General features: G+C 41.7%; 1 protein-coding gene across 4 annotated transcripts; it reads left to right on the top strand.

Moving 5' to 3' along the window:
• Window positions 1-5: 5 nt before the first annotated feature.
• TBC1D17 (TBC1 domain family member 17) lies at window positions 6-24,260 on the top strand. Of its 4 annotated transcripts, none has more exons than XM_032234796.1 (17): window positions 6-119; window positions 2,657-2,755; window positions 3,623-3,697; window positions 4,221-4,332; window positions 4,515-4,728; window positions 6,246-6,357; window positions 10,574-10,738; window positions 12,159-12,290; window positions 12,865-12,968; window positions 13,098-13,192; window positions 14,615-14,731; window positions 15,859-15,959; window positions 16,673-16,772; window positions 17,029-17,126; window positions 20,490-20,606; window positions 21,097-21,183; window positions 23,140-24,260. In XM_032234796.1, exons 1-17 carry the CDS (start codon window positions 21-23, stop codon window positions 23,350-23,352), a joined length of 2,040 nt encoding a protein of 679 aa, XP_032090687.1. In that variant the 5' UTR covers window positions 6-20; the 3' UTR covers window positions 23,353-24,260. The 4 variants fall into 4 exon arrangements, with proteins under 4 accessions (XP_032090687.1, XP_032090686.1, XP_032090689.1 ...); XM_032234795.1 differs by having other exon boundaries at window positions 12,156-12,290; XM_032234798.1 differs by lacking the exon at window positions 6-119 and adding an exon at window positions 2,121-2,202.
• Window positions 24,261-24,586: the final 326 nt, after the last annotated feature.

Here is a 24,586-nt window from a genome sequence, read left to right as displayed (position 1 = left end):
ACACGCTGCCCTTTTCAAAGATGGAGGGCGGGGAACAAAGGAGGGCGTCGCGGGGGTGGGGAGGAGTCGAGAACGTCCATTGGTTTTCTTTTACCCTACCCAAAGATGGCATCGCAAGGGTGAGCGATTTCTCAGACGCATGCGTGGTGGTTGTTTATGGGAACCCAGTTCACATTAAATATTAAATTCATTCGATTATTTATGTTTAAATTCTGAGGGCTTACCAAAATCCGAATGGCGGAGAGGAGATACCTATCATTCTAGAGATAGCATATTAAAAGAGAGTGGGGGAAAAGCTACATGTGACTATGAACTTAGTAGGAAACCCGCCGAACTTCTATAAGGAAGAGGCGAGAGAGTATCTCAAGGTACCCACGTGAAAGTTGAAGAACCTCAAGTTTAAAAGAATCTCTGTTTAAAACATGGCAAATTCTCGGCTGAGAATTTCCGCCCGCGATTTAAACCATATCCGCCAGGAGTCACTAGCGGGTTGCTACAGGCAGGATGACTAAAACCCTTCACGTCCCTAAAGCAAAATGTTGCTATGCTGCAGATATTCTACAGAACAGCAGATGGCAGCAAAGAGAGGCAGAAGCTTCTAAGCCAGCGTTTATCAATCTTGGCTACTTGAGGATTTGTGGACTTCAACTCCCAGAATGCCACACAATTTAAAATAGTTAAGGTTGATAAAACGTGCTCTAAGCTATTTGCTGCCATCGCCTGGTCAGACCTGGAAGTCTGGAGTCTCTGAGATCCCTCACTTCACCATGCTTGCTATAATTTTTCTACTGTATTATTGATATTATTCTGATTTATTTGCTTGGTTGTGTGAGCTGTCCATAATCCCTGGAGCTGGGAGGCATTTCTTAGGGTACATTGTACAGCCAGCCAGATGTTTAGACTGGATTTGGCATTTTTATCTAGCTCTTCACTAGGACCTAAGATAGGTGTGTCTTGTTTGATGGTGCTTAGCAGAAAAGATTTATATATATATAAATTTAATTAATATATAAATATTTAAATATATGTATGTATGTATGTATGTATATATATAATATATATAATGTGTGTGTGTGTGTGTGTGTGTGTATATATATATACACACACACACACACACACACACACACACATGCATACATCATACATACATACATACATACATATATTTAAAGTCACAACCCCTGGTATGCCCAAATATGGGAGGAAGATTTAGATCTATACTAGTCTCCCTTTATTTATTTATCAGCACAAATATAACATATATATATATAATCATTAACATCAAACACTTATATTGCTAAAATACGATATTATTAAGCAGAGTTTTACAGCCTATCAACTTCTAAGTATTGTATGAACACCCCAGCCAACATGGCCACTTTGCTATGAATTCTGGGAGTTGAAGTCTCAGGAAGCATCCCACTCGGAAACTGCTCTAAAGTTTGTAAGTTATTTGTCTATTGATAGAAACCCCCCCCCCATATATATAAAGATGGGGAAAGGATTCACTTTCTTTCTGCTGCAAGATTAATTTCATATATTATTTCATTCAATAAAATTCCCTCACTTTTCCCGCACCAAGAGAGGGATCCCTTGGTAATAATTGCAAGAAACTTTAGATGAGCTTCAAATATTTAATGGACATAATTTTCTTGGTAATAATTTATTGGCATTAATCCCCCGCACCCGATATCCAGTATTGATATTGTTTAAAAGTCTCCCAACCATATTATAATTAATCCTGGACTATATAATTATATAATATATAATTCATCCAGCTTAGTTTCCGAGGCCAAAATCATCCAGATGTTTCCACGTGCCAGCCTCCCTAGTTAAATCATAAAATATGTTTTCTGTTTCATGCCTTATTAAGTTATCCGAATGTGTAAACATTGCTTAACCGGTGCATAATTATTTAACATTGCTTGCACACTGGCGAGAATGTCATGTTTAAAGATCTAGTCATTTTGACCTTTCCAAAGATGTCGCCAAAAGCTTCACCTGGGTGTCCAAACAAGACATCCAACCATTCCAGCTTGAGTTTTTTTCCCCCCGCGCCAGAAACAATGATGGTGGCTTCACGAAACATTAAAAACAGAGAAAACTGCTCTATGAAAAGGGCGGGGTCGATCGGAGCAGGAAATGACGTATTTGTTTTTCAGGAAGTAGCTGTCAGGCAGAATGGAGTTAGGGGGCTGCAGGGTAAGAGAGGCCTTTTATCCTCCAGGGTGATCCTCCTTGGGCTCCCTAGAGCAAAAATGGGCTCTCAAAGGAAAGAGGGTTGAGGGTTTTTTTCCCCAGCATGAGCCGAAAATGATTCCCCGGGAGCCGACGGCCGGCTGTGTCATTCCGTATGGAAACTGGTTTGGCAGAAATGGGGAAATGTGCTTTCTTCCGCCCTGGAAGTTACAGGGAGGCGTACATTGAGAATCCTTCCCCTGGTAGTATGTAGAAGTTGGTTACCAGCGTTATGGTTATGTAAAATGGGTTTCTTTCCCCTTTTGTTTTGGACTTGTTTGGAGGCTTTGACAATAAACCATTAAAGAAGTTTGGATCTTGTTACTTGAGCTGCACTTTGGGGGGTGGGGGAACTGGAGGAGTGGGATACTGGTCCTTTTCTTGCCCCTTCCATTTCTTTTCTTCTGACTTTTTTCAGATTGCTTTTGAGAAAGATGGGGTCTATTTACACACCAGTGCAAAGCGGCATCCTGACCAGGATTCCCTCATACCTGGAGTTATCCGCATCATTGAGAAGGTGGGTCAAGATAGATTGTCCATTGGGTTGAAGCAGGAGGCTATGTGGTCGTGGTGAGAAAATCTGGGTGTTGGAGTATTGTATTGGTTACATTTGGGGGGGGGGAAATCCTGTTCAGTCTTATTTACCATTAAATGAATGAGCCAAACAGGCTCAAGATTTTTTCCCCTTCTCTTGCTTTTTGGATGCTGGAGGAAGAATTTGAGGTTTTTGTAGCTTTGTAATATTGTCTAATTGTGACATTATGGTTAAAGGTAATTAGCATTAATTTGAACAAAACTGGTCAGAATAGCAGAAGCTTTGTATTTGAGTCCAAGAGTTTCTACAGTTTGTTCATAATACAAGTTGTCCTCATTAAATGACCACAGTTGGGACTGGCAACTCGGCCGTTAAGCTAAGTAAACATTGCAATGTTTATGATCTTGCTTCAGTTTTCCTTTGCTTTGCAGACCTGAGAAAGCTATAAATGTGTGGTCTGGTTGTAAAGTTACTTTTTTATCACTATTGTAATTGCAATAACTAAATGAGGCAGTTGTTAAATGAGGACTATCTGTATGCTAGCTTAATGCATGTGCACAAGTAGTAGTTTATGTAGTACATAAACATTTTAAATATTTCAGAAGAAATTTTAAGTTTCCCATAATTTATGATTTAAGAAGTGCACATCAAAAAGCATTAGGCAGGTTGTGATGATATTTTAGATAACAAAGTGGGGAATGAGTAGTATTTCATCAGCTGCTTTTCAAGAAGGAAACGTGAAATTCAGTACTCATTTGATCACTTAAATTTCAAAATTTAAAAACCAATTCTTGGGATGAGGGATTTTGTTGGAATATTTTATTGTAATGTTGCTTCCTTTTTATTCAGGGTTCAGATACTTTACTACAATGGACCCCTGTGGACGACTCTTCAGATACTGCTCAAATCATGTACACTAAAAAGGTAAGGCTTTCTGCTGATTTAATCATCAACCTATATGTATTAAATTCTGTGGTATATTTGCTCTCTATATTTTGGCAGAAGCAAAAATACATTTCTTTAGATTAGTAGTTTTCTTGTTTAATCAAGTTGCTTGTTCTTTGCAGAGTAATATCCTTGTAGTTTATATACAAGTTAAAAAAAACCTTCAGTCTCTTGAAGAAAATAGTTACAAGAATAAAGAACAATGCTAGAGTTTCAATTGTACATGTCTTAAATTCTCCTAGTATTATTGTACAGGTAGTCCTTGAGTTATGACTGTAATGGAGCCTGCCCATCATGGTTGTAACTTGTGAGAGTTGTAAAATGGGTCAGTCACACAAAATTCATGATTTTACAACCTTTTTCCAGCAGTCATTAAGCAAATCAATAGTTTGCTATGGATGCAATTTGGAACAGGACCTAAAGGAGCATTGCCTTAAAGACACTATGAGGGACGTATTTAAAAACATTGAAATGTCCTCTAATCTTGTTTTCTCTTTACTAGGATACCATTGGCTCCCAAGCTGAGGAAGAACATTTTGATCCAGGATATGAACCAGATTGGGCCGTAATCAGTACAGTGGGGACAAGGTCTCGGGTTCAGGAGGAAACAGCTGGTGAATTGAAAAAGGAAGCACTAGTTTCCTTTTATGAATTTCAGTATTGTACATTTAGGTTTACTGATGAAGTTGCAATAAGGAATGAAACATGGGGATGAGAAAAAGAGAGTAGCTAGAAATTGTGGGGTTTTGTTTCCTTTGCCTTTGTTACTATGCTTTTCCTGTGTTTCCCCTACCAGTTTCTGGGTCAAAATCTCCAGTCCCTCGTGGTCAGTGGGCCTTCTCTCTCAGCTTGTCTGAGCTGAAATCCATCCGTAAGAGTAAACCAGGCCTCGGCTGGTCATATCTCATCTTCATCACCAAAGAAGGCATTTCCATTCAAGCTCTGCATTTCCACCGTGGAGGCACGAAGGCCCTTCTCAAAGCTCTTTGCAAATATGTTATATTAGCCACGTGAGTGAGATTACATCACAACCTCTGTTACATTAAAGAAATAAGATGCAGTCATTCCATCTAGTTTAAACTTGTTGCGTGGAATAGGGGAATATTTTCTAATGTTGTCTTCTGAAAGCGAATTTTGAAAGCCTTTGTTAGATATTCCAAGGCTGTAGATTAATTTAGGAAGTGAGGGGAAAAAATCCAGGAGGAAAGCAGTAGTAAATCATCTTTACATTGTTAGCAAGGAAATTATTTGAATTTGTCCCTGAAGTTACTGGGAGTCAAGGTCAACATTATTCTTTGTCTCATTAGATGCTTTGAGCAAATTTCTGGCTAAGTTTCATGTAAGGCCCAGATATCTAGCAACAGCAAGAGAAATCTGATTAACCTGGTTTGTTCGAGATTTCTTTTAGTTATCTGATGGGCATCATTAAGTTGCCATGCTTTGGTGACTATGCTTTCTTCACAATTGAATAAGAAGTAGTCTTAGATTGTACAGACCATTCTATGTAGCTCCGGATCAGTAGAGAAGATAGCATGCTACACACTTTATGGAATTTTTAACAAGAAAAATGCAGTTTCTAAGCATCTAATTACATAAAGTTTTGTTCCTGCGTTTAAACTAAAGTGACCTTGCTCTATAGTATTTAAGGGTAATATTAAAGCAAAAGTAATTTCTCCAATGTGCTAGTTCTCTTTGTGGTTGCAAAGAGCAGTTAAAATATAGGAATCTCCAGCTGTAGTTAGAAGCAGAATAGTTCCAGAAGGACTTTATACTATATTATGGACACAACAGTGGTTAGAAGAAAAGATTTGGAATATTTGTTTGACAGTATGCACAGAAACGGAAAGATGCACCAATCCCAAAACTGAAGAATGGATGGAAAAATTATGGTGCTTGCAGAGATGGCAAAACTGACTATTTTAATAAACATATCCAGTGTTGTTCCTACTTGGAAACTGCATCTAGAGTTTGTGCTCAAGACAGAAAAAAAAAGAACTCTTGGTGCCAGTTAATATAGTTCGTTTTTATAGAAATGGCCTGTTAAGTTGGTAAAGTAAAAAGTTGAGACTGTAATTCTATACTGCATAGGTAGCCCTCGACTTACAACAGTTCATTTAGTGACCATTCAAAGTTAGCACAGCACTGAAAAAAGTGATTTATGTCCATTTTTCACACTTACAACCTTTCTAGCATCCCTATGATTGTGTGATCGAGAACTCATTTAACAAATGTTTCATTTAACAACAGAAAATTTGGGTTCAATTGTAATCATAAGTCGAGGTCTACTTTCCTGTACTGTAAAAAGTTGGAAGTCAATGTTTTCATTTTCCTTTGCCCTACAGCTTTCTTTCCCTTTTTCTTCCAAATTTTCCTGTCATCTTTATTTTCATCTTTGTTTCTATACTATGATGATTTTAATTGTTGTAAACAATAAAAAATGTGCCCTACAATTTATCGCGGTGTTGAAACCCTCTTCCATTTTTTTTAAAAAAATCATTTTTATTTCCTTTTGTTTTCTTTCTTATAGCTCCCCCAAAGATTCTCGGCTCTACCTGGTTTATACACATGACTCAGATGCCCTTTCTCATTCCTTTGATGAGCTTCAACTGTTTGATGACAGTTCATCAAATCTAGTATCGGTAAGACTGTTTTCTGAAGTGCAGATATCTTAAAGTTGCCCAGGTTGAGAAACACTTGGGTTAGAATGATAAGCCAGCAAGTGAGAATCCAGAATTGGGTCTTTGATCTTTTGAAAACTCAAGTAGACTGGATATTTTTATTTGTACTATGCTTTTCAACCCCTGCATCCAAAAATGGTATATAAGAAGAATATCTACAAAGATTTCACAGAACTAGAAATTATATATAGAACATAGAACATCATCAGAATTGAAAGTCTTCTAGTTCAACCCCCTCTTCAAACAGATCTATACCAGTGTTGGGGCATTCACAACTTCTGGAGGCAAGCTGTTCCACTGATTAATTGTTCTAACTGTCAGGAAATTTCTCCTCAGTTCTAAGTTGCTTCTCTCCTTGATTAGTTTCCATCCATTGCTTCTTGTTCTGCCCCCAGGTGCTTTGGAGAATAGTTTGACTCCCTCTTCTTTGTGGCAACCCCTGAGATATTGGAACACTGCTATCATGTCTCCCCTAGTCCTTCTTTTCATTAGACTAGACATACCCAGTTCCTGCAACCGTTGTTCGTATGTTTTAGTCTCCAGTCCCCTAATCATCTTTGTTGCTCTTCTCCACATTCTTTTTAGAGTCTCCACATCTTTTCTACATCATGGCGATCAAAACTAAATGCAGTATTCCAAGGCATTATAAAGTGGTATTAATACTTCACATGATCTTGATTCTATCCCTTTGTTTATGCAGCCTAGAACTGTTTTGGCTTTTTTGGCAGCTGCTGCACACTGCTGGCTCAAATTTAAATGGTTGTCCACTAGGACTCCAATATCCTTCTCACAGTTACTACTATTGTATTTTTTGTTGTTGTTGTTTATTGGATTTATATGCCACCCTTCTCCCGAAGGACTCAAGGCGGCATACAACATAAAAAAACCTCACATATTACAAAAGTTAAAAAGAAAATTAAATAAAGTATCAAAACAAACCCAATTAATATTAACAACAAAAATTTAAAAATTAGATTAAAATTAACAATTAATCATTTATTTTATTTTGTTCAGGCCAGGCTGGTTTGCTGGAGAAGCCAACTTTTTAGGGCGCGTCGGAAAGACCGGAGGTCGGGGATTATGCGAAGCTCTCGGGGCAGCTCATTCCAGAGGGAAGGCGCTCCCACAGAGAAGGCTCTCCCCCTGGGGATCGCTAGCTGATACTGTCTGGCCGACGGCACCCTGAGGAGGCCAACTCTGTGGGATCGCACTGGACGGTGGGAGGCTACTGGTGGCAGTAGGTGGTCTCGCAGGTATCCTGGGCCTAAGTCATGGAGCGCTTTAAAGGTCATAATTAACACCTTGAATCGCACCCAGAAAACAACAGGCAACCAGTGCAGGCCACCTAAAAGGGGTGTAACATGGGACCACTTAGGTATCCCCATGACAACCCGCGCAACCGCATTCTGGACCAGCTGAAGCCTCTGGGTGCTTTCAAGGGCAGCCCCATGTAGAGAGCGTTACAGTAGTCCAGGTGAGAAAGGACGAGGGCATGAATAACTGTGCACAGGGCATCCTGATCCAGAAAGGGACGCAACTTGCATACCAGGCGAACCTGGTAAAAGGTCCCCCTAGTCACGGCCATCAGGTATTCTTCTAAACTAAGCCGCGTATCCAGGAGGACTCCCAGATTGTGGGCCCTCTCTGAGGGGGCTAAAATTTCTCCCCCTATCATCAAAGTTAATACAAGATGCACAAATCGGGATGACGGGAACCACAGCCACTCAGTCTTGGAGGGATTGAGCTTGAGCCTGTTTGTCCCCATCCAGATCTGTACAGCATCCAAGCATTGGAACATCACGTCGAGGGCATTGTTTGGGTGGTTAGGGGTAGCGATGAAAAGTTGGGTATCATCAGTGTATTGATGATACCGTACCCCAAAACCACGGATGATCTCACTCAGCGGTTTCATATATATGTTGAACAGGAGGGGTGAGAGAACTGACCCCTGGGGCACCCCACAAGTGAGGCGCCTCGGGATCGATCCCTGTCATCCCATCAACACGAACTGCGACCGATTCGACAGGTAGGAGGAGAACCATCGTAAAACGGTGCCCCTCCACTCCCAACCCCCTGAGTCGTCGCAGTAGGATACCATGGTCGATGGTATTGAAAGCCGCCGAGAGGTGTAATAGGAGCAGGACAGAGGAGCAGCCCCTGTCCCGGGCCCGCCAGAGATCATCAACCAATGCGACCAACGCCGTCTCAGTGCTGTACCCAGGTCTGAAACCCGACTGAAACGGATCCAGGTAGGCAGCTTCATCCAGGTACTGGGGAAGCTGACATGCTACCACACTCTCAACAACCTTCGCTACAAAGCAAAGGTTGGAGATCGGATGGTAGTTGGCTAAAGAGGCTGGGTCCAGGGAAGGCTTCTTAAGGAGGGGCTTCACCACCGCCTCCTTCAAGGCAGTGGGAAAGAACCCCTCTCTCAATGAAGCATTGATAATTGCCTGGAGCCAGCCTCATGTCACCTCCCGGGAGAGACATGGGTCAGCACACAAGTGGCAGCACCGAGTCTCTATTGAGCAAGGTACCACCTATACTGTACCTGTGCATTTCATTTTTCTTGCCTAAATGTAGAACCTTACTATTTTCACCATTGAATTTCATTTTATTAGATAGTGCCCAATGTTCAAGTTTGTCAAGATCCTTCTGTATCTTAAGCCTGTCTTCTGGAATGTTGGCTATTCCTGCTAGCTTGGTGTCATCTGCAAATTTGATGAGTTCCCCATTTATTCCCTCATCCAAATCATTGATGAAGATGTTGAAGAGTACTGGGCCTAAAACAGAGCCTTGGGGTACTCCACTACATAATTCCCTCCAGGTAGATGCAGTTCCATTGAGAACTACACATTGAGCACGGTTGGTGAGCCAGTTACGAATCCATCTGGTGATGATGCTGTCCAACCCACATTCTTCTACTTTATCTAGTAGTAGGTTATGGTCTACCTTATCAAATGCCTTAGTGAAGTCCAAGTAAACTATATCGATGGCATTCCTCTGGTCCACTAATTTTGTCACTTTGTCAAATAATGCAATAAGATTAGTCTGGCATGATCTGTTTTTGACAAACCCACGTTGGCTTTTGTCTATTACTTTGTTTACTTCTAGGTGTTTGCTAATTCGTTCCTTGATTATCTTTTCCAGAATTTTTCCTGGTATTGAGGTCAGGCTGATAGGTCTGTAGTTTCCTGGATGTATTTTTTTTCCTTTTTTGAAGATGGGAATCACATCAGCTCTTTTCCAGTCCTCTGGCAGTTCCCTGGTGCTCCAGGATCTCTGAAATATATAGTTCAGTGGTTCTGAGATCTCACCTGCCAATTCCTTCAGAACCCTGGGGTGTAATCCGTCTGGTCCTGATGATTTGAACTTGTCTAGGGTAGGCAGGTGCTCACTTACCATTTTCTTCCCTATTTCAATTTGTGTTCCTAATCTGGTTTTTGTGGTGCTGTTTTTGATAGGTTGGACTGTTTTATCTCTTTGTGTAAAGACAGATGCAAAAAATAAATAGTTCTGCTTTCTCCCTGTTGCTTGTCACCGTCTTGCCATTTTCTCCCAGCAATAATTGAGAGTGTAAAGCTGCACCATCAGTTTCTGGGCAAACATGATTTGAGTTCAGGTTTCAAGAAGCGGATTATAGACTGATAGTTGAAAAAGAGGTTTAGCTACTTCATCAGCTATTCACACCACTAGCAGCTATTTACACTGGAAGAAAGTAAACTAGATTGGAGAGGGCTGCAATTATATCCTGAGTACTAACTGCAGAGTTTAGGACACGTGCGTACTGTTGGACACTCCTAGACCACAGATGAATTAGGAGCTATGAATAATGGGCAATATGCATTTGATGCAGTGAGGTTTAACCAGTAGTCCTTCCTTAGCGACCCAAAATTGGATTGACAGCTCTATTGCCAAGGGGCACTGTTGCTAAGCAAAGCATCATGTGACTGTGACTTAACTATTTTACTTCTACCTTCTCTATTAAATGTGCTTATTGCAGGCCAGTTGTGAAGCACACAAATGGTGATCACATGACTGGTATGCTACAGTGATTGTAAATGCTTGTTGGCTGCAAAGCTTTTTTTTATTTTTGTACTTTGAACGGTTGCTAAATGAGACAGCAAGTGAGGACTACCTGTAACTATAAACATGTTGTGGTGGTTTTTCCTCCTAGCGATTCCTGCAGGATCCTTATGCTGCCACCTTTGGTGGCTTCTCCAAAGTTACCAATTTCTTCCGTGGGGCTCTGCACCAGGAAGATGGACTCACCCACCATTCCCTTGGTGATTCAGCGGCTGCCAATGTGGAGGAAGAGACAGGCTTTGAAGTCATCACCTGTGTGAGTGTTGAAATAGGCAATTTTGAAAGCTGGCAGAGATGGCAACCAGTCCAAGTGGGAAGAGGTGTTTTTCAGGCTCAAGAAATGGCTGGTTATCCCTTCTGCCACCCATTTTCTCCAACTGTCGTAGAGTTACTGAAGATGCGGTCATATTGTGAGGGGGGCTTGTAGAAATGCAACAAGTAGGACACTGTAGAAGGAGCAGATTTCAAGCGAACTCTTTGAAGGAAATCCTTCTCCCTTGATCAAAGAGCAGCCAGCCAGTCTTTAAACACAGAAACTTAAATGGACCTATGTCAGTCTTAGAACAAATCTGGCGAAATGATATGTAGGAGGAGTGGCAGCTACTTCATTAGCGTGGCTTGTACTGCCTTTTCATGTTTAAACACGCATCTGTCAGTTTCATATATTTGTGTATCTGGTCTTCCCATCAGTAAAGTGACTACACAAATGATTCATGAGGACTAAAAAAAAACTTCAGCCCCAGTGTGAAACTGCTGTAGTAGTAGCTGACGTCCAAGGTATCTTGACATTTTTTATGGGAACTTATTGGAGATTCCAAGTCACAAAGTTTTGTAGGACTGAGGATCTGATTCAGCTTCTGAGTGATAAACCTTAACTTACAGATTTCTTCCAGCAAAAATGGCAGCTGCGGTTGATCTTAAGAGGATTTTAAACCTTACATTTGTGCTTTCTGAATTTTAACTGAATGATATTTGTTGAGGGTGTTTTAAAAGGGTGTCATACTTGGAACTGGTTTGAAGAGCTAACTATGTTGAATATTAGTTATATTATGCTAATATGTTTATAAGCTTCCTTCAAAAGATTATGCTCTTAAAAGCAACTTAAAATGATCTAATAAATGAAGATATAGTGGTACCTCGTTTCTCTACTCCTTTAAAACTCATCGAATTTGGTACTCAATGCATTTTGACACGAACATTTTGTTCCAGTGCTTATCATTTGTTTTGTACTCGTGCAAGCTAGAACTTGTCGGTGTCAGCTGTCTTGTGAGTCACAACCCTTTCCAACTGAAACAAAGGATCACATGTTAATTTTGTGGTTTGTTGGGAACTTGTTGTTTTTAGTATTTGTTGCACCTCTTGGAACCAGTTAATGATGAGTACTGAGGTAACCACCACAGTAGTTAACAGATTCACAACATAATTTCTCCTTTGTTTGCTAGATCTACTGCAAAGAAACTGGGAAGTTGCTTCTAGAACTTTTCAGTGTGAAAAGAATTTGCAATATGTAGGCACATTTGACTATAGGAAGAATTCTTTAGGCTCTTCAGCTTCACAGTGTCCCTCTAATTCAAAAGAAGGAAAGTTTTTATCATTGTCCTTTCTTCCTCCTTCCTCTTAAGGAACTTTTCTTTTTTAGATACAATTGATATTTTAGCTTACTTTGTTCTTAGCAGCAGGCACAACTAGGAGAACGGCCCTCTGTTCAAAGGGAGAGCCCAGTTTCGGAGCAGGAATGGGAACAGCATCTGGATCCCGATGGACGTGTACTGGATCCCATTGGATTGAGGAAGAGGATCTTTGCTGGGGTGAGATTTGTGGGGCGGAGGGCAGCTGGACCAGCACATGCCTTGTGTTTCTGGGATAGAAAACAAGAGGAAATTATTATGGCTGTTTATCGGAATGTCCATATGAATTGGACAGAGTAATACGATATTGGATAGTGCTCAACTTTTTTATGATGGTCGTAAAATGAATCTGATGGTTGTGAAGTGAGCACTGTTGTATAGAAAACCCGTTGTCCATATTTGGCCTTACTTTGCCGGAAACATAAAAGTAAATGCCAGTTTCTGGCAAAAAAAACAACAACCCCCAAATCTCTTCACAAATCCTGGTCATGTGACTGCAGGACAATGCAAACAGCCGTAAATGCAGGCTGGTTGCCAGGGCCTAAAATGTGATTATGTGACTGCAAGGGCTGCCAGGCTGTCTGAACTTTGAATTGCGGGTCTGTCATAACATCAAACATTTATAAGTTGAGGTCCACCTATAACTGTGTTTCCTACCACAGATTTAAGCCCTGGAATTGAAGCAAGGTAGGTGCTTTGTTCTATAATAACTTGCTTCCTTTCTTTGAACTATTTATGTATTTGTCCCTTTCAGGGACTCAGCATGTCATTACGTAAGGAAGTGTGGAAGTACCTTTTGAGCTATTATTCCTGGGGCAACAGCAATGAAGAGAACAAGGCGCAAGTGAGACGGAAAACGTAAGCCTAATTCTTCATCAGGGCCTGTTTGAAGGGGAGCTAGTCCTGGGGCTTGGCAAGGACTGTTGGGTCTGCAGAGGGGACCTGAGTCAGAGCCTTTTTCCATCCATTCTTCTACCTTCTCCTCAGAGATGAGTACTTCCGCATGAAGTTACAGTGGAAGTCGGTCAGCGAAGAACAGGAACTGCGGAACTCTTTACTGCGGGGTTATCGCAGCCTTATTGGTTTGTATAAATTCTACTTGTTGGTTTTGAGCAGAGGTGGGTTCCTACCAGTTTGGACCAGTTTGGCCAAATAGATAGGAACTTGGCTCGTCACACCCCTGAACCGATTCTCTTTTTTGCTTCTGTGCATGCACAGAAACAATTTTTTTAGTACTGCGCATGCGTCCGTAGCATGTATCAAGCGCGCACACAGCATGTCCCTGAGCAAACAGGCAGTAGCAACAGCTGGAACCCACCCCTGGTTTTGAGGTTTACTCTCATTCTGTAACAGCACCTGGCTGATTTGTTTTTGTCCATTTTTTTTTGCCAATGGCTGGATTCACAACTCCTGGAATTCTTAGCCATGCTGAGCTACTGCCACCCTCCTATTACAGCCATATGCTTCCAAAGACAATCCTTTCTTCCTTTATTGTTTCCCAGTATCTAATATTGCAAACCATGCCTCCCCTTTAATGTGGAGGTTCCTCCCATTATCTGCTCTGGTTAATAGTTAATAATCAGTGCACAGAAGACAGAATCTTTTAAAGCTTTCCCAGACAGCAGCCATCACCACTACTTCCGACAGTACATTGTATGAATTAATTATGCATTATATAAATAAGTGCTTTCTTGAATGTGACCTGAATCTGTTGCCAATCAGATTCAGTGAGCGATTTCCAAGTTTTTTATGCTTCATCAGCGGCCCCCAACCTTTTGGGCACCAGGTACTGGTTCCGTGGAGAGAGCTTTTTCCACGGTCTGGAGGGGGCTTGGTTTCGTTTTCTGCATACACCCCATGGATGGGGCTTAGCTTGTTTGCACGGCCCTGTTTCTGGCATGCCTTGGACCCGTGCCGGTCCATGGACCTGGGTTAGAGGATCCTTGTGCTGCATTATAGCACTTACTTATATGCCGCTCCATAGTGCTTTGCAATACTCTCTTAAGTGGTTACAGAATCAGCATATTGCCCCAATAATCTGGGTCCTCGTTTTACCAACTTTGGAAAGATGGAAGGTTGAGTCAGTCTTGAGCTGGTCCGGATTGAACTCTTGGCAGTGAGCAGAGTCAGCCTACATAATGGCATTCTAACCTTTGTGCCACCATAGCTCACTATAAGACAATGAGTCTCAACTCTATTTCTGTTTTCTCAGCACCCTCATTCACAAGATGATTGATTATTGATTTCTATTGAATCCCTCCAGGGAGTGCTTGTCCTAATGTTTTAGAACACTCTTTTTCTCATCTAAATTGTCTAAGCTGTGCGTATGCATTTATTCTTTCCTTGGGATACAATGCCTCCACTTTTCCTTGTTGTTTTACTTTCCTGATTTAGTTTGCCCTTTTTTAAAAAAATGAATTCCTTCCCTAAGTCATCCTTCTGAATGTCCCTTGCAAGGGGGCAGTACAGGTGAGTTTTAGAAGCTTGTATTTGTGCCTTTGCAGAAAGAGATGTCAGCCGCACAGATAGAAACAACAAATTCTATGAGGGCAGTGAGAATCCAGGACTGGTACTCTTGAATGATGTGCTGATGACATACTGCATGTACAACTTTGATCTAGGTGAGTTCCAAGGAAGGACACCAGTCCAAATCGTCATGGCTTAAGAGGGAGCTCTTAGAACCGTGGAAAACTGATGCCAGAAAAACACTAAATGGTCCATCATTGATTTATTTTTATTTGTAGTCATGTTTTACTTCTATTTATTTTATTTATCTTTATTTTTGTCAGATGATAGACGTGTGTTTATTCCAAGCATGTTTAAATTCAGTTACTGATGATTGACCTACTACCTCGGCTGAAAGTTGGTTGCAAGCTTCTACTACTCTTTCTATGAAGTAATACTTTCTACCATTACTTTTGAACATCCCTCCTGTCTGTTTGAGGTCATGCCCCCATGTTCTTGGTTTTTGCTTCATATTGAAACTATTGCCTTCTTGTTAGTGGACAAAGATAGAAGGAGGCAGAAGAATTGGTAGAAAGGAATAGATACAATGTAATGATGTGCAGCTACTGTAACGGTAGGTTCCCCTCGGACATATGTGCTAGTCGTTCCCAACTCTAGGGGGCGGTGCTCATCTCTGTTTCAAAGCTGAAGAACCAGCACTGTCTGAAGACGTCTCCGTGGCCATGTGGCCAGCATGACTAAACACCGTAGGTGCATGGAACACTGTTACCTTCCCACCAAAGGTGGTTCTTATTTTTCTACTTGCATTTTTTATGTGCTTTCGAACTGCTAGGTTGGCAGAAGCTGGGATAAGTAATGGGAGCTCTCCGCGTTATGCGGCACTACGGATTTGAACTGCTGAATTGCCGACCTGATCGACAAGCTCAGTGTCTTACTCACTGAGCCACATGGATGTAAAAAGAGTGCTTCAGAGGGAATATGAGCATCTTATTATAACTGTCAGTGTTTCTGTAAACAAGGCACAAACCTGGGAAGCTGAGGCAACAGCCATGTGGCTTAGGACATGATTGAATGAGGCACTGCCAAGACTATGTGTCTTTGTGTTCATCACTATCTTCTCAACGTGTTTCCTGGAACCGCCTGAGCCCAGGAAAAGGTGCATGTTCTTTTAAAGAGTCATCACAGAAAAGACCAAGCAGTAACTTGAAGCTTGAAAAAAAAAATCACCTCGAATTAAGAAATTAACAGTCTCATTCATTATTTCTTTTGCTTGCCTGAACAGGGTATGTACAAGGAATGAGTGATCTGCTGTCCCCCATTCTCTATATCACCCAGAATGAAGTCGACGCCTTCTGGTGCTTCTGTGGTTTTATGGAACTGGTGGTGAGTATGCTGTCTGGATCAAAATTACGGTTACTCTTTCTAACCGTAATTAATTAATTAATATATCCTCAGCCTCATTTTAAAACATTTCTCAAACGAAGTTACAGCATGAAATTCAAGGAAGCTGTGGATCTTTGACCTGACTTGCTACTAGTTTCATTTTTTTAAAAAAATCATGTGTTTGGATTATAAACTTTTCTTTTGTATTTTAACAAGTGCCTTGAAGACTACTTTTAGGGAAGAGGCTGACATACAGGTTGTCTTTGGCTTACGACCACAATATCGCCCAAGATTTCCGTTGCTAAGTGAGAAATTTATTAAGAGAGTTTTTCCCCATTGTACAACCTTACTTGCCACAGTTGTTAAGTGAATCACTGCAATTAGTTTAGGAACACAGTTGTTAAGTGAATCTGACTTTGTTTATTTTGCTTGTTAGAAAGTCAGAAAAGATGACCCTACGATCCTGGGACATTGCAATCGTCATAAATATGAGTCAGTTGCCAAGTGTCTGAATTCCGACCATGTGGCCATGGAAATGCCGTAGCAATCATATCTGTGCAAAATGGTCATAAATCATATTTTCAGTATTATTGTAACTTTGAACAGTCACTAAAATGAACTGTTGTAAATCGAGGACTAGCTGTATACATTTACTTAACAATAATTACTTCTCCCCACCGGTTTTTTCATGGTCTTCTGTTTTCTGCTTGCAGCACCACAATTTTGAAGAAAGCCAGGAGTCCATGAAACGCCAGCTTTCCCAGCTCACCTTGCTTCTTAGAGTGCTGGATCCCCCACTCTGTGACTTCCTAGGTACAGGTGTATTACAGGTGTTACAGGTGTAGGGAAGTTAAAAATTAAGGGATTCCACTTCTGTGGAGATGTCTATGTTTTTGTTCTTTAAGAACAAAAAGTGTCATTATTAAGTCTCATTATTCAGGGGCTTTTTTCCTTAATTTGACCTACAAATACTCAAACTTTTTGAACATATTTTACACCAGTGAATACCTATCCACATAATTCCGTCTTTTCTCTTTTGCTTCTGCCCTGTTTTTCCTGGTTCCCAAAGACTCGAAGGAATCTGGCAGCTTATGTTTCTGTTTCCGATGGATCTTGATCTGGTTCAAGAGAGAATTTCCCTTCTCTGAAATTCTACAGCTTTGGGAGGTGAGATTGGGAAAAAAATAATTCTTACTCATGTCAGGAGGGTTAGAGGAGACCTGGGCAATAATTCATTTCCTTTTGGGGACTGGTGGAAGGAGCAGAGAAAATAGACCGGTGAAAAGTAGAGTTTTGGGACTGCATTATGTTGAGGTCTGAGGGAGATTTACAGATGCAAAAAGAGTTAGAAAGACAGACTTGTGGGAATGCTTCCCAGCCATTCCTTCAACAAGTTTAGATTTTCATGTATACCATTCCCAGATGGTATCTCAACATGCAGCTGTCTGTCCTCGTGCTGCAGAGAACCCTTCCTTGGAGGAACGTGATAAGCCGAACCGAATCCCAAATACACATTGCAAGACAGTACAGCAGTGCCTGGATCTGCTCATTTGGAGTCTAAATCTAAGTGCAGAGTGAGCAGTTTTATTGGCAGATGTGGCCTGCATGAAAGTCCCCTTGGTCATTCCTCTCCAATGAGAAATGAGCCCTTTTGAATTAGGCCACTGGATGTAATTATTGCAGGCTAACTCTGCCCATAACAGCAGTTTGATTCTCACCAGGCTCTAGGTCAGTGATGGCGAACCTTTTTTTGCCTCAGGTGCCAAAAGTATGCACTGGTGCTATTGCGTGCGCTTGTGTGCCCATCCCATAATTTAACCCGAGGTGGCGCAGTGGTTAAATGCAGCACTGCAGGCTACTTCAGCTGACTGCAGTTCTGCAGTTCAGCTGTTCAAATCTCACTGGCTCAGGGTTGACTCAGCCTTCCATCCTTCCGAGGTGGGTAAAATGAGGACCCGGATTGTTGTTGGGGGCAATATGCTGACTCTGTAAACCGCTTAGAGAGGGCTGAAAACCCTATGAAGCTGAATATAAGTCTAACTGCTATTGCTATTGCTAACCCTCCCCCCTGGTGCTGTGCCCCTGTGCATATGTGTATGACACCACCCGCCCTGCTGCCCCGTGCATGCGTGCATGGCTTTCTTGGGGCCTGGGGAGGGTGGAAATGGCCTCCCCTTCTCTTCCGAAGGCCCCCCAGAGGTCAGAAACTGCCTGTTTTCTGATTTTCAGTTTGCGCTTTGGGCCTTTTTTTGCCCTCCAGAGGCTTCAGGAAGCTTCCGGCAGGCGAAAAACAGCCAAAAATCAAGGCCAAAATCAGCTGGCCAGCAGGCGCATGCACCCTGGAGCTGACAGAGCAACGCCTCACATGCACTCAGAAATGGCTCCGCGTGCCACCTGTGTCATACGTGTCATAGGTTCGCCATCTTGGCTCTAGGTTGACTCAGCCTTGCATCCTTCCGAGGTGGGTAAAATGAGGACCCAGATTGTTGAGGGCAAATATGCTGACTCTGTAAACCGCTTAGAGAGGGCTGTAAAGTAGAATTCCCCAAGATTTCTGGCTTTGCTGGCTGGCAGGGATGGGGAGGGGATAGTTCACACAAGTGGCTGGTAAACGTGCACCTGTGCATGCAGCTCCATTTGTGCAAACGGCATCCGTGCGTTCGTGCCTGCTGCTCCCGCAAATGAAGCCCATACATTCTCTTGCCTGCTGCTTGTGCAAGTAAGGATGCGCATGTGCACACACCCGTCAGCTGTTTCCTCCGCCCAGTTGCAAACCCCTTGGCTGTGGCCACAGGTTGGGGACCCCTGCTGTAAAGCACCATGAAGCGGTATATAAGTGCTATTGCTGTAATTCTTGCAATGTACTATTCTATCATTGGAGAAACGGTGTTTCTCTTCCTATCACCACATATGCATCTGTACTTGGCTTACCGTATTTTTGGAGTATAAGATGCACAGGAGTATAAGAAGCACCAAGATTTTGAAGAGGTAAATTAAAAACAAAAGTTTTTGCACTCTGCAGAAATCCCAAAAATGGCCTGTTTTTCGCAAAAATGGGCCTGTTTTTTTTCCAAAAAAAAGAGGGCGTGAATAGCCTTTAGGAGGTTTGTAGGCTGGGGGGGGGGCAAACGTGAGCAAATTCTGGGGGCTGGGGGGGGAGACAAAATTGACCAAAGAATGGCCCATTTTTTGCTCATTTCTGCTCTCCCCAGCCCCCAATAGCAATCTGGAAACCTCCTAACTCTGCACGGCCATTTTGGTGAAGGGGGCGAGGTTTTGGGAGGCAAAAATGCTGTATTCAGTATATAAGATACACCTAGATTTTCAGCCTCTTTTTTGAGGGAAAAAAGTGTGCCTTATAGTCCGAAAAATACAGTAGGTCTTTTCCTTTCACCATCACTTCTCTACACTTCTCTAAGTGTAAAGGTAGTTCTCGGGATTATGATGGCAACTGGGATTGAAATGGTTAAGCAATGCAGTCATAAAGCATACTGTCATGTGACTGCATTGCTTAGCAATTGGCAATCTTGGAGCTCATGTGGCTAGAATCCTAGGCAAGCAGGTTGGCAATTAAAGAGATGCAGTTGGGCACTACAAAAAGGTAGGCTGGTGGAGGAGGCTGATAATGACTGCAGCTCTGTGATGCTGTAATTGTGATCTGGGTACCTGGCGCCTAGCTTGCGATCACATGACTGCAGGGATGCTGCAATGGCTGCCACTTCATGGACCTAACATAAATTTCCCTCATTCAGTGCCATCGTAGCATTGAACAGTTGCTGAACAAAGGGCGATAACCCAAGGGCTACCTGTATTTCCTACCAGAGCTTCTTCATAAGCCAAAAGGATCCTCAGAACTGATTCTCAGAAGCAGTCATGTCCAGTGGCCCCCTTATTTCCTTAGTTCCAAGGATGAATGTACATTGGAACTACCTGCTGTAGTAGATCACTCCATAAATACCCCAAGCATCTGCAGGAAATTACTTGATTTGTAAGATTTCTAGGCTGGAGTATTTTAATTGGAGATCTGCATAAAAAATGACCAGGCAGTGATCTGACCATAATAAAGATCCGCATTTAGATTGATCTTAGATAAGTCCAACCACTTGATCAGCCTCATTGGGTTGCTGCTGCCATGTGAATGGGGATGATGGTGGAAGAGTTTTACGGTTTTCATCTTGTGGATTTTTAATGTTGTAAGCTGCCTGGACTCACCTGTGTGAGTGAATTTGAATTCACTCAAATGAATTCGCTTGGTAAACAATAAAATAAAATAACTTAGCAAGGAGAGAACTGTGCAAAGTTCCTGAGGAGTTGAGTAAAAGTGACAATAAATTCAGAGTGATTTGGGAAGATCAAATGATAGAACCAGCCAAGCTACATCTAGTTTTTCACCGAACAAGGTTCATCTCAGGAATAGGATGGTCCAGCTGATGGTTGGAAAAGACAGAATATTGTGCTTAATCAGGCAATATGATAAATAATACTGCTAGTTGATACCGGTCTAAATTGTTTTTGTACCTCTCATTCCAGGTGTTATGGACAGAATTGCCTTGCCCCAATTTTCACCTGCTGGTGGGTTGTGCCATTCTGGATGCAGAGAGACAGGCTCTTATGAACTCTGGTTTTGGCTTTAACGAGATTCTCAAGGTGAGGGCCAAGCAGGTGAATGCTTTCTCATACCTCTCACGCATAAAGATAGGTATGTGTTTGAACTCTAAACATGTACCATTCAGAGTTTCACGTTTACAGGAACAAATACTGAATTATGCTTGTGGCTTGGTTCTGAAATGTGAATGGTATATTCTGGGGAACAATTAATATTTTTTTCTGCTCAGATTGTCATTGTGCCCCCTGCTGTTATGCAAAGTTTTTGCTGCTTTGTGTGGCTAAGGAGTAATGTATTTATTTCACTATATCTCACTCATTTTCTAGAAGTTTCTCACTTTGGCTTTTACATCCATAATTCTTACATGTCATTTATAACAGTTCCCCAAACTCAGAATATACGTTCTGGTTTACAGGAAAATACCTTCTTCTGTAACATTTTTCACACCGTCCACTCCGTTCCCTTCTGTCTAGTTGAATTTTACATTCATGTTTAGCAGAGTGTGTTCTTTTTGTTTGTGTCTTCCCAAAGCATATTAATGAACTGACCATGAAGATGAGCGTGGAGGACATTTTATGCCGGGCTGAGGCAATCTACAGGCAACTTGTTTCTACTCCAGTGAGTTTTTGCCAACGAGGCATGATGCTTTCCTACTGCAGACTCCTTTCTGTAGTCAATAGTCAAGACATTCTCAAAAAGAGGAATGTGTAAAACGCTGCTGAAATAATGATCCAACTTTCACTGGATTGAAAAAAATGTTCCCCAACTGGATGTCTTAAATACTGGCCCCATATTTCTAGCTAGCATAGCTGTTGGTTTTCACTTTGAGCATTTCCTATATTTGAGATTCATGCTGAGCAAAATGAAGAACCCCCTGATGTTAATTGGGAGGTTGAAATGGCTAGGTGGAGTGTTGCCCTCCCAAAAACACAAAAGAAGTGCTCCATCTGTCATATGTAGTTAACGTGTGTGGTTATTAACAATAGTGCTTGTCTATGGTGGACCTGCCAAAAGGTTAAGGCATTTTGGATAAAAATATGGTGGGTCATGCAAAATGTTTTTAAAAGAAGGATAAAGTTTAGTCCTCAGTTATTTTTACTAGGTATATGTACTGATTTTACAGTGGTAGAGACCAATTTGATTCTGCACCTGATAACTGCAGCAAGACTGTTGGTGGCGCAATATTGGAAGAAGGAAGACTTGCCTACAATCCAAGAATGGACATTGAAAGTAACAAACTTAGCTGAAATGGCTAAAATATCGGCATATCTCAAAGATCATTCAAATGAGAGATATAAACGAGACTGGAAAAAATGGATTGACTATATACAAAATAAATACGGGACTAAGAAATTCCAGTTAGCCTATGCTTAAGATCAGAAATGATTTAAACTGTTAAAAGTCAGTTCAGTAAGAAGAAGCTAAGGTCAATCTAGAATGTCATTAATTTCTTTATTTCTTTTTTCTCAATAGATTTTAGACTGTGTTAGTTAAAAATCCATACCGTGTACGGGTTCTGGGAAGTCGGGGGGGGGGGGGAAGGAGGAGGGGGGTGGGGGGGTGGAGGGAGGGAGGGATACACACAACAAAAAAAAAAATTGTACTTCAATGTCTTAATGATTGACAAATGATGACATATTTGTGTTTTTTTTTTTTTTAAAGAAAAATAAAAAAGTTGAAATACAAAAAAAAAAAAAAAACAATAGTGCTTGCAAGATCTAATTGCAAAATATTGCAAGAAGGAGAATTTCTGTTCAGGGTCTGAATTACGTGGACACTGAATATCCTCAGTTGCCCTTGTGCTGCTTGAGTGTTTTTTCCAAGTTCTTATAAGCAGGTGATTGTTTGCTTTGTCTGCAAATGGCACATCATCATCATCTTTGTTGTTGTTGTTTATTGCACAGTCAACCAGATGTTCAGACTGTATTTGGCATTTTATCTCCCTTTTATTTGAGTCCTTCCCAAGGATCTGGGATAGGTAGATGTTTAGTACAAATCAAGATGTTATGTATTTAACCCAACACACATAGATAACTTGTGTCTTTGAGTCTATTGACTCCTGGCGCCTTCAGGGACAAATCCCTGTGTTTTTCTTGGCAAGGATTTTCAGAATTGGTTTTCCATTGCCTTTCTTGGGTTGAAAGAAAGTGACTGACCCAAGATAGGACCAGAAGTCCCAGTCTCCAGGTTTCTAGTCTGATACCTTAATCTCTGTTTATAGCATCCTGAAGTAATACATAAAAATATACTTCAATCCCTTTTTAGGGCTGTCAAATCTAATGGCGATTACATACATACCTGGTGACTGTGAATGGTGGCTTATGTAGCATTGTATTAATTCATTACGTGCCAGCCTAAAATTTAAGCACACAAAAGACAGCCTACTTGACCCTTTTATGGGAGAGCCAAGATTTGAAGCTTAGAATTTATACATTTCAAGCAGGGCCTTTGCCACTGACCTTTTTGGGGTATTTATATGCCGTGGAAGCTGTATAGAACCTAAGCATACTAGACTAGGGGAGGTCTGATCAGGAAAAATCTACCTATTAAAGTCTTGGGTTTTCTCTCTGCCAGGATTTACCACGTAATGTCCAGGAGCTGCTGGGCCTCTCCGAGAGCAAATCTCCCACCTCCAGCACTGACACAGCCAGCTCCCCACAGCCACTGTCGCCCAGTCAGGTGCAGGAGATGGACTTGACCGACAGCATCTCCCCAAGCCAGCCGGACAGCAGCATCGAAATCCTGCCTGCGGAGGATGCCCCCACCTCTCAGAGCCTGTCTCCGTGAAAAACTCACACCGCCACAACCATCTTCTTAACACAAGCACTTTAATCAGAGCAGGGGGTGGGCTAGGAGGGAGGCAGGTCAGGGGGCCTTGCAAAGTTATTTTCTTCCTAGAGTTCAAATAGTTGTAGGAATATCAAGTCTCAATCACAGCCAGTGGGCTTAGTGTGCACAGTGTGCCTTTATCCGTAACATAAGGCTTCCTTGAAGAGTCCCAGGTCTTCGCCCGAAGTTGATTTTCGCTTTGGTTTGTATAAAAGGATAGAAAGGAGCAGACTAGTTAGCTGTTGTCCCAGTGATTTGTATTCCAAACCTCCTAATTTCTGTTTTTGCTGCCTGTCTTGCAACATTTTATCTTCCCTTTCCCCCCCAGTTTTAGATGTTGAGATTCAGTTTTTTTGGCAGCAGCTATTGTTTCTGCCGATTTGAAGCCTCTGCCTTGACTTACAGAATTTAGTTGGGAGATGCCCAAGTTATACGCTAAACAAAAATGCAGGAAAGCTGATTAGAACAGTGGAGAACTGAATATTGCAGAGATATTCTCTCTGGGCAAAACGCAGAATCAGTGATTTCTAGGACTGAGGCTAGAAGGCCCAACTCCTAAGTTATTTAGTATTTTGCCAAGGAATTCCTATTGATATGCTGCCTTGTGCTTCCTTCCCACGGCTGGAGGTTCATCTCATGCCCTGCTTGCTGCTTTCTCTTTAAAACATGATTATAAACTAACTGCAATACATTGAGGAAGGATGTCAGACTTCGTTCTTCAGTGCCTCTCTAATCCAGCAGGCACATGGATCTGAAGCTTTGTGTGCATACGCAGACTATTCTCCTTCCCACCAAACAGTCTTTCTTGGTCCTTATCTTGCTTCCCTCCCCCTTTATAAAACACATTAAAAGTATTATGTCATTCTTTTGAGTGTGCAGCTCTTTGGGGGGGGCGAACATTGCTTGGCCTGAGCTATTTTTCCTGGGTGGGCTGAGACTGGAGAGAGGAGGAATAAAAAGAAAGAGTCTTCGGAGGCCACCCTTTACCAGAATGGTGCAAGGCCTTTCCAGAACAGACAGTTATTCATTCTTATCTTTCTGCGCTGCTCTTTTTAAACCAGTGTGATTATGGATTACTGTAAAGAAGATTGTGAGATTCACAGCCTCATCAACTGTCTCCCTTAAGTTTTTTTTTAAAATGAAAAGTAGATCTTGCAAACACAGCCTGTCAGCAATTCAATCCAAACTATCT

The sequence above is a fragment of the Thamnophis elegans genome, chromosome Z (assembly GCF_009769535.1).
Source record: "Thamnophis elegans isolate rThaEle1 chromosome Z, rThaEle1.pri, whole genome shotgun sequence".
NCBI lineage: Eukaryota > Metazoa > Chordata > Lepidosauria > Squamata > Colubridae > Thamnophis > Thamnophis elegans.
The sequence above is the reverse complement of the archived record's forward strand: the minus strand, read 5'-3'. Positions and strand labels throughout refer to the sequence as shown.

What these genes read in the sequence shown, in the direction of transcription:
- TBC1D17 (XM_032234795.1), top strand. Translation starts at nt 21, where the DNA reads ATGGAGGGCGGGGAACAAAGGAGGGCGTCGCGGGGGTGGGGAGGAGTC. An exon ending in AAATATGTTATATTAGCCAC is followed by an intron (nt 4,729 to 6,245) that starts GTGAGTGAGATT and finishes TCTTTCTTATAG; the next exon opens with CTCCCCCAAAGATTCTCGGC. An exon ending in GGAAGAGGATCTTTGCTGGG is followed by an intron (nt 12,291 to 12,864) that starts GTGAGATTTGTG and finishes TGTCCCTTTCAG; the next exon opens with GGACTCAGCATGTCATTACG.